The sequence below is a fragment of the Crocuta crocuta genome, unplaced genomic scaffold, assembly GCF_008692635.1.
Source record: "Crocuta crocuta isolate KB4526 unplaced genomic scaffold, BGI_CrCroc_1.0 scaffold159, whole genome shotgun sequence".
Classification (NCBI taxonomy): Eukaryota; Metazoa; Chordata; class Mammalia; order Carnivora; family Hyaenidae; genus Crocuta; species Crocuta crocuta.
The window spans coordinates 509,301-525,282 of NW_027533263.1; the positions used below are offsets into that span (position 1 = coordinate 509,301).

Here is a 15,982-nt window from a genome sequence, read left to right on the forward strand (position 1 = left end):
GTTTTTAAAATTCATTCAGTCAATAAACATGTACTGTGTGCTTCGAATGTGTTATGTGCTGTCAGAAACTGGGTTAAAGCAGCAAACACCAAACTTTGGGACCTGCACATAAGGAGCTTTCAACCTAGCTGGCATAGCAAGACGGTTGGCAGGGTTTGCCTGATTTCAGTAATTGATGCCATAGCTCTGGTTTTAGAACTGCCCATAATCCTGGGGAAGCCATTTTGCATGCATTGGAGGCAAGCAGAACTGAGTTCTAATCCAGGTTCCACCCATTTGTTGGCTGTGTGACCTTGAACCATTTTGTTAACTTCTCAGAGTCCAAGGTTACTTATCAGAAAAGGGGGGATAAGAATAGTATCTATCTCAATTAGTTTTTGTAAAGATAAAGTGAGAAAATATATGCCGGGCACTTAGCCCAGTGCCTGACACACTATGTGTACAAGAAGGGAAAAGCACTTACTGTAAAGAGATCTGTCCCGTCTTCTCATATGACAGCCAGAAAATGGAGTCCAAAGGGGTTATGCAGCATCTCACAGGTGACATGCCTGTGTCAACTGTATGTCTTCTCCACAGGCAGAAGGAACCACTGAATTTCCCTCCACTAAGAACTGAACTGTCTTTACAACCACTGTCTTGAGATTGCTCATCTATGATCTTGAGTACTTTCCTCATTTTCTATTTGCTGCATGTTATACACCTTATTTCCTCAATTATGACATAAGCGCCTTTATCCGTCATGGCATCTAACACAGTGCTGAGAAGACTGTAGGTACTTCATGATGTTTGTTAAATGAATTATTGTAATTAGTTAAGTGTAGGCTGTCGGATCCAATATTAGTAGTTGCAGAAAGAGGACATATATTGTAGATGACTGTATCTCGCTTTATTAATCACATTTGAGGTTAGCATTTTTTAGTGTAGGACACTGGACATGTCACATCAGTGATTTCATTTAGCCACAATAGCCCTGCAAGGCATATATGATCATTACATTTACAGATGAAGAAACAAAGCATGGTGCCATGCTGTGGTCTCAGACTTTGAGGGAAATTTTTTTGAAAGTTGTTTGAGGGAAATTTTGTCGAAGGCCAAAATAGGTGTGTTCTTGGGGTATCAAATTGATTGGCAGTCTGGGAAGAAAACATGACTTTATATTAACAGAAACAGGGATATATTATGAGGTAAAAATACAGGATTCCCAAGATTAAAAAGGGTTTCAAAGAATCTTTGTGCTTGAAAGCTTTGTGCCCATTTCAACTTCACTCCCTGCTAAGGAAAGTTATTTGATAAGTCCTAAACTCTTCCATGGTTCAGGCAACAAGAGCAAGCTTCCAATGTGTTCCAGAAACTTGAAGGAATGTATAAGTCCTATTGAGAAGATGGATTTCAGCATACCAGATACTGTTTATAAGAGCACCTGAATAATATTAATGAAGTCAAGAATGCAGTGAAAATTAAAGCTTTATGAAACTGTCTCCCTCTGTAGATTTCCAAAAGGATGGTGCTTGCAAAACATAACTTATTATTCTATTTTAAATTTGGGGATCAATGAATCTTAGGATCTGATCTGGTTTTGTTTTTGCTTTTTGTGTCTGTGATTGATGTTTTTGAGGTGAAAATGTTGGTATCCTCACAGAATATTGGCTTTAGATCTCAAGTTTTAAGCCTTTTTCATAATGAAAAGCTTTGAAATGTTAATGAGACTGTATGTAAAACTCATCCCAACACTTGCTGATGCAAACTATTCATTTCCATGAACATTTGCATGAGAGTAAACTCGGAATTTATTGGTGATCTTGCACCTGCATTCCTATTTTAGGGCACACATATTTATTTTTACAAAATCTTTTGTGTGAAGGCCCAAGTTTCTCTCAAAAAGTAAAATTATCCCTAATTGTCACTGGTCCCACAAATGATCCATTAAGAAAAGTCAGATCTGTTTAATTGTGCAGTCGTTAAGGGTCTCCTGACCCCTTCACTATCTGCTCATCAAGTCTAGGCCTTCAGAATATCTTTTTTATGTTTGCAAGAGCAAAGTACTTTGTTTCTTCTTCCCACTCAAGAATCATTTTTTCATACTCCAGACTTTAGTCCCATTCCTGTGGTGAATTATAATGGCAGACAAGACAAATAATCAGCCAAAGGTTTAAGTGCTAAATATAAGTGGCCCTTGTAGAAAAGGAACTTCTGTCCTTCTCTGCATATTCCTTTTATTTATTTTTCTTTTTATGTTTTTATTTATTTCTAGGAGAGAGAGAGACAGCGTGAGCAGGGGAGGGTCAGAGAGAGAGGGAGACACAGACTCTGAAATAGGCTCCAGGCTCTGAGCTGGCAGTCAGCACAGAACCTGACGCGGGGCTCGAACCCACGAATCGCGAGTTCATGACCTAAGTGAAAGTCGGACGCTTAACCGACTAAGCCACCCAGGCGCCCCTCTGCATATTCCTTATTTTAAATAATGAATTGATTCAGTTAGTCAGTCAGTCAGTCAGTCATTCAGCAAACATACATAGTGTGTACCCACTTTGTACCAGGTCCAAGGCTGTGTGGACACAAAGAACAGTAAAGTGCAGCCTCTGCCATGATTGGAGATGCCTACAGGGGCCAGGCTGGTAATATCAATGAGCAGGGCAGAGAGTGATTATGTTATGGGTGCCATGCTCCATCTATGATGGACAACAGCTCAGAGGTAGCCAATGGTTGCCACATGGGAATGCTGGCTAACTTTGGCCAGAAATGCCAGTATTTTAAGGGAAGCCAGTAATCCAGCTTCCAAATGGAATCTCCTAATTTTCAAATGTGGACAACTAATTTGTAAAAGTAATGTGTAGACCAAACAAAACATAGGTACTTTATGGCCCAAAATGTTAGTAGGCCACCATTTTGTGACGTCTAGTCTGACTGGTAACTGGGACATCATTCAGTAATACAGCGTCCATGTTCAGATGGAAGTTCTTTTCACAGCCATCATAGGGACACATTTTACACTAGCTCCTCTGTATTTTCAAAGACTATAGGCACAAATCAGCCTCTGTTCAGCTGCATGGTATTGTAAATGGGAGTCAGGAGGAGTCCTGGTAAATAATCAAAGCATGACTCGAGTAGTTTGGCAAACCATTAGGCTTTATGAGTTACAGATTACTTATTTTATTGACAGTTCAACATTGGTATCAGCATACAAAGGCAATGTTTCTCTGTTTATCTGCAGAATGGTTTATAGTTTGCAGGAAATCTTAACTCTTGATTGCTTCTGAACTTTTTTAGGAGTTTTTAAAGTGACTGTTTTTGACATATAAATTAAGAACTCTTACAATCAGCAATCATATTATTTGGCTCCGCATGTGTGCTATAAATCTGGTCTAATAAAGTAGTTGGCCTTTGTTCAGCCAAGAAAGGAATGTGAATCCAACATGCATATCATCTTAGTTGTATGGACTTCTTTTTTCTTATAACTCAAAATGCTTGTCCAAAAGAAATGAAGGTAGTTCATATGTGACTTAAATTAGAGAACTACACGTTATCTATTGGAAGATGAGATTTAATATTTAAATCTCACCCTTTGTGTTTGTATGCATTGCTTTTGAGCTCTGTGATCTTCTGGGAAACACATGCACACACACACACACACACGCTCACCTGTGGACTACTACATTTACTTGAACCTTTAGGTCATCTGACAGATGTGTGAAATATGGCACCAGAGAACTCCCTGGTGTGTTCTCCGCATATGCAGACGCTAAAGAGTATACACAAATCCAGTTCAAGCAGGCTTTGACTTAACCTTGAAATTTTTCATGGGGGACACTTAAAACAAAGACAAGACACTCTGGTCTGGAACTTCTCTCTGACTGCAAAAATGGAAACAGATCTGCAGAGTATCAAAAGCAGAGGCTTTTTTTTAGCTCACATAAAGCCAATAAAGTAAAACTTTTATGTCATACTCCAGTAATAAACCTAGTTGCTCTAAATAAGTATGTGTTAAAGGTCTGATACTGTTAGAATTTAATAGTGGACACACAGAATGGCTTTTATTTAGTGGAATCCTTATCTTTGCAGTATCATTCAGATAGGATTTTACTAAGTTTCTTTTTTTGGTAATAGTTGTTCTGAGTAATGCACAAATTTAAATGTCCAAATTAAGTAAGTGAGATCAGACGCCAGTGAGGAAAACAAAGAAGACTGTGGGTGTACAGTGAATCAGAAGGGACTGGGTTTGATTTGGGGATTGGCGGATAAGGTCGTAGGGAAATGAGTGATTGGTCGTGAGCACCAGGGGAAAACCCACCTCAGTGACCAACTCAGAAAACATAGTCATGGTCCAACAGAGCGATCAGTGTGTTGAGAGAGAACTGATACCAAGAAATAAGGTCATTTAATATGTTTAGACCTCTGGCCCTAACGTAGTGTTCTGTCTTATTTGGCAGTGGAAATCCTGACTGCTCGTCAGAAGAAAGCAGAGGAACTGAAGAGACTGACGGATCTAGCCAGTCAGATGGCAGAGATGCAGCTGGCTGAACTCAGGGCAGAAATTAAGGTCAGTTCTAAAATATCACAGCCTGAACCCTGAGACAGAGATCTGATCACCATTATGTTTGTTTTGCATCCATAGAGTGCTGCTCTTTGAGGACCTAACATCATACACCCAGCTCTCTTTCACAGTGTTGAACTAGAGCATACAGAAGGGCGAAGAACCAACTAATCACTGTATTTAAGTACACTATGGTTTGAAAGGATATATTATTGCAGAGGAGAAGTACGAAGCTGTTTTCTGAGTCAGGGAGACTGGCCCAAATAAAATCTATTCAACCATGAATTACAGCTGGAATGGGGGATATTATTTTCACCATATGTAATTTAGGTGTACGTATATAAACACACGTGTGAATATACAGTGAATATGAATGTAGTATAACAGTAAGGATTCTAAAGCATACACAATATACAGCGACTTCTTTTCTGTATCCTTTTTTAGCTTACTTGCCCTTTTATTAAGAATACCACCCACAAATATGTATTTATTGGATTTCTCCAGTTGTAAGCAATAGAAGCTGACCCTGGCTAAGCTCAAGAACAAGTGGAATTTGAAAGAATATGAGTGTAGCTCACCAAAGTGTTATTTGAAGACTCCAGGCTATACTTGGGCAGAAACCCAGGCAGCCACCTGGATAATACAGGCAGCAGTAATTACTAGCCACTCTTCAGGGCACCATTAGAATGAGTGACCTTCAGATGTCATCACTCTTTGTGCCACCCCACCTGATTCACATCTCAAAGAAAGAGATTCTGATTCACTTCCACTTGAATCACATACACCATTCAGCCAAGGGATGCCTTGATTGACAGACCCACCAACACTGTGGATCTCTGAAACTGCACTGGGATACAATAACCAAAAAAAGAAATGGTTACCAGAAAGACAAAAACAAGTATCTATAACAAACTAGGAAATTACAATTTATACATTTTCCTTTATCTTCTTCTTTTTCCCTAGTATACTAAACAAACACACATGTATACACACACTTGGCTTCTAACCAACTTCTAGAGTCTAGAGTACTTTGAGGATGCAGCCACTACTAGCTTTGTAAGTAGGATTGTCTACTCATCCAGGGAGAAAACTGGTTGGGTATGGTAGAAAGTGGCACGTGATTTTTGAGTTCTCTCTGCCCTGGTCAGGCATGAAAGGGAGCCTCATGAGGATAAGGACCTCCTCCAAGGGTCCTGTGAAGTCCTAGTGGCCTTTCCTTCCTCATCTGCTCTTCTGGTCATTGTTGCTTCCAGCCAGTCAATTGCAATGTCCTCCTAACTAGTCTCTCTCCCTCCACTGTCTCCCTCCAGCCTGGTCATCCACCCTAAGACCAGAGTTACACCCAGAGCAGGTCTGGTCTCCCCCAGTTTGGTCCACCCTTCCCATCAGAATAAAATCCACAACTGGACTCCATTATATGTATTCCAACTTCCAGCTCTCATCCCTTGTTAGAACATCAGGTGAAGAATATGAAGTTGCCAGCTTCCTAGTCTATTGAATTTTACTTATTTTCCAAGTTTCATTTCTGCCTACCAAAATCCCACTCATCGTAAAATGGTTAGTGGCACAGACTTTGGAGTCAAACAGCCCAGCTCCTGTGACCTTGGGTAAATTGCTTTTCTCTTTGATTCCTAGAACCTCGATTCCCCTTATATAAAATAGACATAATAATAGTACTGACTTTGTAATAATGTGATCAGATGAAAATGAGATTATCTGTTAAGAATTTGGCCCATGTCTGGTAAGTGATCAATAATTTTTTTTAATGTTCCAGCACAAACGCTCCCTCTTACAAAACTCTTTCTCTGTTCCCCTCAGTAGGAAATAATTTTTCCTCTTTTATTTTCTTAAAGCACCTACCACATTCTACCTTATATTGTGTTTAGTGGTATCTGTTTCCCTTGCCTTGTGGTAAACTCCCTGGCAAATTCAGGAGGGACTGAGTCATAGTTATTTCTGTATTTCTCACTCTGACATCTACATACAGATCTAAAATTTAAATGAATTGAAAAATAATCTCTTTCCCACTTCCTTTAACAGCACTTGAAATTCTACCATTCGAGATAATGTTTTCTAGTTACTAAAGGGTTTTTGTATTTCCTGGTTCCTGGCTCCTTGTTACAATAGGGAAGGATGACATGTCTTCTCTCGACGGGTAATACCTTAGTAAACCATTGGCCAAATTAGGAAGATGACCAGAATGCAGCCCCCAAATTTGTAAGAGGACAAAACATGCTCAGAGGAGGGCGGGGTTGCTAAAAGTTAAATACACAAGGCCAGACACACATTTTGCCTCATCACGGTTTTCTCCAAGTCTAGGCAAGGGAAAGACAGGACCCTCCTCTATTCCCAGAACAAGAAGGTGATCATGCTTCAGACAGGTCAGACCAAGCCTGATTTAATGGAGCCACATAGTGACGGATCAGCATGACTGCCTTCCTGGTTAGCATGATCGGTGGTAGCGAAGAGCAGAGTGAATGAATCTGCAGTGTGCCTCAGTCATCTCTGTAACTGTGGGGCTCCTGTTTTACTTCTCTTTCCTCCAGCACTTTGTCAGCGAGCGTAAATATGATGAAGAGCTCGGGAAAGCTGCCCGGTTCTCCTGTGACATTGAACAGCTAAAGGCCCAAATCATGCTCTGCGGAGAAAGTGAGTTTTGCATACTTGCTAAATAATTCTGTCTGAGTAAGCTTGGTGCTATTTGGAGTTGATATTGGAAATGTCAGGTGTGCAGTCCCCCAGCGGGGTTAAAGCAAGGTCTAAAGAGATTTAATGATCTAAGGTCATGACACAAGTCACTAGAAATGTCAAGATGTGAACGTAGAGTCTTCAAATGCCACTGCCCATCAGTAAATCCCCAGGATTTATTAAGCAGAACGGAACAGGTCAGCTAGTCTATATCTCTTGCAAACTTTTCTTAAGCACTGCCAGATAAACTGCCTCTCTGATTTCAAATAGTCTGGTTCCACAGAGACCTGTTACACTGAGAGCCAGTCTCCCTAACAAGTCTGGGAACAATCGGCTCTTGTCGTAAAGGGCCCAGCTGTCTTATGTGCGCCGCTCAGCAGTGCTGGGATCCTCTCCCGGTCGGCTCTCTGTGCTGAGTGAAGTCTGCAGATAATGAAAGACTTCGCTTCAGCCATTAGCTTTAGTCTTGTTCGCTATTAAGCCTTAATTAGAGCAGTTAATGTGCAACACAATTGGCTGATCTTTTTTTTTCTCCTACTCCAGCCCACCCACCAGGGAAAGTGGCAATGAACAGTGAAATGGCTTTAAGGACAGGCACAAGGGAGAAAGGACTAGTGAGGGATGTGGAATACCCACAACCTCAGAGTCAGCTGAAAATTTGAGATTTGGCTGCACTTTTTCTTTTTTCAAAGTCAAAAGTGCTTTTTTTCTTGATCTAAAGCTTGATCTAAAATTAGAGAACCATGTTAAATAGAACATGGCATTACTTCTGTGTATCTTTTTACGCAAGTTTAATTTGTGTAAGTCATATATTACATCTATAATTACACTACATGTTACAATTTATTATACTATACTACATAACATATAGTAATATGTGTAGCTTTTACCATTTTATAACATACGGTTGAGACTATGCCATGTCAACATATTTAACTCATAATTTATATAAATATAATTGACATGAACAGTCAGTCCCCTGATTGTGAACATTTAGGTTGCTCCCAACTTTTCACCATTAAAGTAACACTGCTGTGAGCATCCTTGTTCACATATCTTTGGCAGTAGTCTGATTTTCCGACTACATTTCTTTTTTTTTTAAGATTTTGTTTTTAAGTAATCACTACACCCAACATGGGGCTCAAACTCACAACCCCGAGGTCAGGAGTCGCATGCTGTACTAACTGAGCCAGCCAAGTGTCCCCATATTGCATTCTCTTCAATTATTTCCCTTTTTGTTCCTGTGTGTTCCCTCCCTGATGTAAGAATATACCCATTTATCATTCTTTACCTCCAGCTTTTGCCCCATCTTTAAAAAAGCAGTCTGCTCCACAGTTGGCAGTTTGACTGCCCAAGCCACTTTCCATTTCAGCCTGATGATGAGTGAGACCTTGATGCCAAGTGACTGAGGAGGGGTGGGCGGTGCAGCTCACCTGCTTTCCTCCAGAGCACATCCAGTGCCATCTAGTGGGAGGAGCCGTCCCTTACCAAATTCCAAGGGTCCACATGAAAGACAGCCTTCCCTGTTGGAGACAGTAGTCTTCGAAAGGCTCTTTCCAGATCAGCCCTGTTGAGAGCACATTGAAAACCCTCAGCTAATGAACCAGAAATAGTTGTCCCTGAGCTGTAGGAAAGAATGACCCCCATGAAACTGATCTAGTGAGCACAGAAGCCACCGAAACCCCTTGGTCATGTTCAGACAGCCCTTAACGTGCTGTCACACCTTACCTATCAATAAGGGGACTAGTGATGCATCCCTGTCCTTTCCATTTCTAATGTTCTATGATCCCTACTAGTCACTGCTAATCCTCTGGAAGAACCCTAGGATTAAGTCTGATCCAACAAGGGTAGCAGAGAAAATTGCTTTTAAAAATTGGTGACAGTTTTAAGAATCAAATGTCTTACTGTCCAGCAAGGCAGTCAAATTCTGGTGAACTGTGAGAAGGGAGGTCATAACTTTATCCTTGAGTGATTCCCTCCAGCCCTGATTCAGCATAATCACACAGAAATGATCCCATCAAAAACCACCTCCTTCAAAACCAGCGGGAATGGTGATAATAAACACCTGAGCAGACCTGCCTGAGCCTGCTGGGAATCTGTCTGATTAGTCTGCATTGACTTTAGCATTGGAATTGGTGCACATTTGCAGTGGAGCTGTAGAAAATGGGGTTGAGAAAAGACCAGGTAATGTGGCTTTTGTGGAATATGCAAGATGCCTTAGGGCATGTTTGGGGCTGGCAGGCCTGGCCCTGTTGTCGCAAAATATGCATGACCCAGGCTAACAAAATTCCTGACACCCAACAGAACATCGTGGCTCTGACGAGCCAGGTGTCCATGTGCCTCCTGGTCTTTCTGCGTCTCTGCAGCACACACTGGTCTACGGGTCTGACAAGGAGGGCAAGAATGGCTTTGGTAATGGGGAATCCAAGAGGCAAAATATACTTGTGGACAGGCATGAATGGATTACTGCCAAGATTTCATTGTCTCTCTTCCTTTTGTGGTGCTTAACCTAAGGAATATTAGTAAAGTTGCTCAGACATGTCTTATTTCCTACGAATGTTACCCAACTTGGGTAATTATGCTGTAATCACAGTTCAGTGACTCTCACAGAAGAACTTCACTGGTCTCCCACACACAAAAGTGCCCTTTCAAAGAACATCTTCAAAAAAAAAAGAAAGAAAGAAATGTTTTTACGAAAGCTTCACTTTCTCCCATCTTCTGACCGGTTACTGAAGCAGGAATGTCCATGGCACAGCCCATAACACCATGTGCTTTCTTGTTGCAGTTACACACCCAAAGAACAACTATTCCTCAAGAACTCCCTGCAGCTCCCTGCTGCCACTGCTGAACGCCCACGCAGCAACCTCTGGAAAACAGAGTAACTTTACCCGAAAATCATCCAATCACAACAAGCCCTCAGAGGGTAAAGCAGGAAACCCCAAAATGGCAAGCAATCTTCCCAATGCCGCTGACAGCTCTCACCAGGCCGTGCCAACTAATAAGCAGGTAAGCAGCTCTGGGGAGGCAGACCCCGGTGTAAGGTGCCAGGCAGAAACCACCTGCCGGACCTCAAAGGCTTCCATCAGCCACTGGCCTCACAGAACTCCCCTGGTCCTTCCGTCCGCACTTCACAGGCACTTCCAGGTGGAGGAAGTGTCCTTCATACACTGTGGCATTAGCAGAGTCTGCCTGAACGAGCCAGCTCTTCCTGTGTCTTTGTGGCCACCACCCCCAAGCCCTGGTCACTGGCCCATGTGCAGAGGGGACTCACACAGACGTGGGAACAAGTCTCTGTACCTGGCCACTGACACTGCTGGTGAGAAGGAATCTGGCATTTGGTTTTGAAGACTCTTCAGTTCCCATTGATGTGTAGTTTATCAGTAAGAGGTCAAAAGTTTGTTCAAATTTCTCTCTCTTTTGGGCTTTTGGTAAAGAGAATATGTTTCAAAATGACATTATCAATTCTCATCTGCCATAACACCTAAAAATATAAGTGTCCAAAGGTCAGTCTTCCTCTGTTCCTTCGCTCCTCCACTATATGCTTGAGAAGTGATTTCCCTCTTTTCATAGGAGAATGGACAGGAAATGGGATGTGATGATAACAGACATTGGGCATGCTATAAAGACACCTTTCATGATTTCTAAGAAAGAGAGCTCAAATAAAGAGACTTTTTTAAAGCATTCCAAAATGCTGGTTTCCTAACAAGTGCCCTGTTGGATTTTGTGGTCGAGGTCTTTTAGAATTCTCATTAATGACACTGACAGGCATTTCTCTGGCCCCAGGTGTCTTTACCAACTCTAAAACAGCACTTTGACAAGGAGCATTTCATATATTCATGGGCTGAAGATCATAATCAAATCTGTGTTACTTGCCATCCAAATATATCCTCACAGCTTTTGTTCTTTGGTCATTATTAAACCCCAACTAAAATTAAGTCTAAAATTTAATCTGGGCTTCCCTTTCACTTCTTTAAAAACAAATGCAGCCAGATTAAAGGCTATCCACATAGATACTTTTTCAGCTCACTATTATCATTTTCAGCAAAGTATTTCAGGCAAAGGCTTGTTTAAATGGAAACATACACACAAGCCAGAGCCCTGTAGACCCAGGCAAGAAAGACCCTTGTACCAGGCCCTGTGCTTGAAGTAACCCCTCCTGGCACTCTACCAGCCACGGCCGTCCCTACAGAGCAAGACCAAGCAGATGTCGCTACTCAGAATCTGTATTCTCCCTTCAGGAAAGTGTTCCAAGTACTTGAGATCCTGGAATTCTATTCCCAAGTGGCACCATGCCTGCTCTCAGGATTTCTTTGGACCACTTTCCTGGATATATCACCTTGCGGGCAGACCATACCACCAGTATGCACACGCCTAAGTCCAAAGGATGATTATTCGTGGGTGTGAGGACATAGCTTAAGCGTGCAGGCTGGAGTGTCCATATTCGTATCTGTGCAAGGCCCACTCACAGTGTGGGAAGGAGTCAGAGGGAGGAAGAGAGTATTCACTCAGGTGGTATATGGGCTTGCCTTTGTGCTCTTGCCCTGGACCCCAAATCATTAAGGGTGGGTCTGCCATAAACCTATGCCATCCCATCACAAAGCACAAACTTAGAACTTTATCAATTTGTAAGTAATAAGATTACACATTTTAATAGTAGAGATTTGAGTTTCAATCAAGGTCTATGTTCATGGAACAGCCTCTTTATGGAATCTTGTCAGGAGACAATATGTGAAATGGGAATGTTTCTACCACCTTCTAACTGTAGACCTTGGGCAAGTCCCTCAAATTCCTTGTCTTCATCCATAAAATGAAGCAAATAATAGCATCTGCCTTAAAGGGGAAGTGTGATGATAAATGAGATGCTACCTTCCTTGATTCCTGGCACACTTTAACCCTCAATAAATGTCGGCTGTACTTGACCTCACAGAGTTCAGAAGTCTTTCCCTTGTACAGAGACAGAGAAGCTAACCATTGCTTCCTTTCTATTCCTCCATTTATGTTCTTGGTTGCTGCTTTGTTGAAGGCTGCCAATTTTCCAGTATGATGTTTCAAAACTCGTTGGCTGAGAACTACAGAAGGTTTAGAAATACTAATTACCTCCATGAAAATACATGTTACTTCTGTATCCTGCCAAGATCTACCAGATACACCCCATCCTTGTACTTACCCAAGATAATATTTCTAAACTATGATATTTGTTTTGAAATAATAAAAATAGAAAAACTGCTTTAGAGAAGAAAAATTATAAACCAAATTTTAAACAGAATTTTACATTTTTTCTCATACATATAGTGAGAATTCATATAGTCAATTTAGAAGGTCCAAGAAATTTTCTTTTTTTAATACTTTTTAATGTTTATTTATTTTTGAGAGAGAGACAGAGTGTGAGTTGGGGAGGGGCAGAGAGAGAGGGAGACACAGAATCCCAAGCAGGCTCCAGTCTCTGAGCTGTCAGCACAGAGCCCGATGCAGGGCTCGAACTCATGAACAGCAAGATTGTGACCTGAGTGGAAGTGGAATGTTTAACCAACTGAGCCACCCAGGCGCCCCGGTCCAAGAAATGTTCATGGTAGAGAATCATCGTTATCCTGCCTCTGTGTTACATCAATTCCATTATATTTTAAGCATACTTTATGGGGTTTATTTATCCTGGTTCTTGAATTGTCTGTCTTTTACTCTGAAATCTCTCTTCCAACATCAGTAACTCTCTTGGAGTTCCACTTGTAAGACTGTCCACTGTTCCTTTAAGCTTGAGGATTTTATCAGCTTGACCTCATTTGCGTGTTGTCTTCTAGGATGTAAAAAAAAGCTTACATGTGGCTTAGAAATTTAGTTTTCCCGATGTCATCTGCGATTTGTTGGCACCTAATACCTGTCTCTTTTCTTCTTTTGGTAGAATGGGTCTTCTAGCCAAAGACGAAGATTTAATCCACAGTACCATAACAACCGGCTAAATGGGTCTGCCAAGCCACAGGGCAGTGGTAATGAAGCTGATTTGATGATGAAGGGCAACAACCGCCATGAACACAGAAGACAGCCGCACAATGGCTTCCGTCCCAAAAACAAAGGTGGTGCCAAAAACCAAGAAGCCCCCTTGGGGACAAAAACCCCCGAGGCCCCAGTCCATCTGGAAAAGCCCCGGCGAAGGCAGCACACTGTAGACAACTCGGAGGCCAGGCCTTTCCGGGGTAACGTCACTAGGGTTTCACAGTGCAATCTCTGCCCTACAAGAATAGAAGTTTCCACAGATGCCGCGGTCCTCTCAGTCCCAGCTGTGACGTTGGTGGCCTGAGCTAGGAGAGAAAAAAGCAGTTTTCACTCTGTTTTGGTTCCCTTCCCGAGGTGCTGACCCAATTCGCTGCCAAAAGAGAGTCAATCAAAATATACAAACCCTATATGGTTGTGTCATCCTCTCTTAATCATTTTTACTAATTCTAATAATCAGCTCTAGCTTGCTTTCATAACTTTTCATGGCTTTGCTTGATCTGTTGATGCTTTTTCTCATCAGGACATTGCAGCATTTTAGCCAGGCAGTATTTACTCATTTGTTAGGAAAATCAAGATGTGGCTAAAGATCAGAGGCTCAGTAGCAACCTGTGTTGTAGCAGTGATGTCAGTCCATTGATTGTCCTTAGAGAGTTAATGTTGGGGAAAAAAATCCTTACTGATCAGACAAACATGATCTGCTGAAGACACATGCGCTTTTGTAGAATTTAACATCTGGTGTTTTTCTGAAAAAATATATATATACATATATCGCTTTATTTGAAACAAATTAAAATATGCTGCATTTGACACCTGGCTTGCTTTTTTTATTGATGCCTACTTTATTATTAAATGTAGTACTTTCAGGAAACCTTGAGAGGTTGTGGCGCAGATCTCTCCACAGTATTCCTTCTCTTAGGGCAAATATTTTTTCAGGAAAAAAATAATGCTTCACAATGGCCCCTGCCAGTACATTGCCCACATATAAGTGGATATGCACCCCAGTCGTCTGAGACACCATGTGGTAGTTTGGAAACCTTGGTTGCAGGTGTCATAAACCTCAGCTCAGCCTAGCTTAAACAATAAAGACAATTTATTGGTTCAGTGACTGAAAAGTCCAGCAACAAAGTATGACTTGGGTCCAATTTGATCAGGGCTCCAGCTCATTTCTCTTGATTACCTCCGCTCTCCTTCCTCCGTAGGCCAACAGTGTGTTCAGAGTGGTGGCAAATAGCTGCCTTGCTTCAAAGATTCGAGTCCATGCCCTACACTGTCTAGAAGAAAAGAGATGCTCTGCAGATAGCATGCACGGGGAACAAGTGTCCTATCAGATGTCCCTGCAAGGGTCTTGAAAACCATTGGCCCAGATTGCAGGTAGGCTTGTCACTACACCAATCACCNGGGGGAAGCAGCAAATAAGATGTGCATAGACTAATTGGAGCCTAGCCCCCCAGAAGCACACGGGCTTCTGATTCCTCAGAAAGGGAGAATGGACACTGGAGGGCCCAAGCCCCACAGAACCCCACGTCCCCTCTCTTTGCAGAGCAGCTAGGGAAGTCCACTGCTCCCTTCCAGCTTGCTTGTGTCCTACAGATTGGTTGGCCTCTTTCAAGTGCAAACACTTATTTTGAGCTCAGCCTTAACATTTTTTCTGGCAGCCCAGGTTCAGTGGCTCCCCTCCACAGAGCGGCGCTGAGCAGCTGAGCCTGCATGCCACGCAACCGAGTGCAGAAGGATGTTTGCCTTCTCCGTGGAGAGCTTTCTGAAGTCTCTGGATTTACCCAGAGATTTAATAGGAATTTTAAATGTTAAGTCACATTCCAGGAAGGAAGGAAGGAGGAGGCGTTCGTTCAAATAAGAAAGATAAATGTTCAGAATGGCGTTCCCTGTTTACTCCATCTGAGGCCCTGAATTTATGTTTCACAAGACAGAAGGACTTGACACAAATTTTGTGTAACAAGATTTGGCCTGCCACTGAAAAAATGTCAGTTTTAATATGTGACCCCTTCAAGGATGAGTCAAGTAATTCTTGCAGCAGGAAAAACACTAGGTTTTCCAGGTCAGGAGCGTACCTGCCTTTGTCAGCCTTGGGGCCCACCACTCTCAGCCTTGACTGACTGCTCTTGGGGTTAAGACAGCTCAAACATACTCCTCAGCACATCGCAAATGCTCCCAGGTCACAGAGAAGAAATAAGACAGAATGCTAAAAATGTTTAAACCTAATTATGTTTTCTTCCTAGATTTTGCCTTTCTTATGAGACCCTGGGCATGTGAGCATTTACTAATTTGTATGTTTGAAATGGTAATTTCAATATTGTAGTGCCACTGTTAGGCCATTTAAATACTATATTATGTCTGTTCAGGTGGAACCATTGTGATCCTATCTGGGCCGCATTCTGCCATTCTTTTAAAATGTTTTAAACTCCTTTAAAAAAAAAAAAAAAACCCACAGGCAGAAGCACTCTCCTGTCTCTGCTTAATGCACAATAGCCAGAAGAATAGATGCTTCATTCTTAAACATGTCTTCAGTGGAGGCTAAAACATTTTAATACCCATGAAGATCGAATAACTTCAAAACTCACTTACGTTATACCAAGACCCCATCTGTGAAATTCAAACCTCCCTGTCGGGTTCCCATTACATTCCGAATTTCCATTCCATTTGAGAATCTCTGCAGACTCCAGCTCTGTCCTGTTGAGCCTATCCTAGGGGTGCTGAATGCAGCAAGACTCTTTAGAAAGTTCAACAGAAGTCATACAAAATTCACCCTCAATAAAA

The 15,982-nt window shown here is 41.9% G+C and overlaps 1 protein-coding gene across 3 annotated transcripts in view; it reads left to right on the plus strand.

The window, feature by feature from the left end:
• SPATS2L (spermatogenesis associated serine rich 2 like) overlaps positions 1-14,014 on the plus strand; it is a 170,121-nt gene extending 156,107 nt beyond the window's left edge. For all 3 annotated transcript variants that reach the window (XM_077747593.1, XM_077747592.1, XM_077747591.1), the window contains 4 exons: positions 4,428-4,537; positions 7,078-7,180; positions 10,005-10,225; positions 13,116-14,014. In XM_077747593.1, coding sequence (XP_077603719.1) covers positions 4,428-4,537; positions 7,078-7,180; positions 10,005-10,225; positions 13,116-13,511 — 830 coding nt within the window. In that variant the 3' untranslated portion in view covers positions 13,512-14,014. The remainder of the gene's footprint in view (positions 1-4,427; positions 4,538-7,077; positions 7,181-10,004; positions 10,226-13,115) is intronic.
• Positions 14,015-15,982: the final 1,968 nt, after the last annotated feature.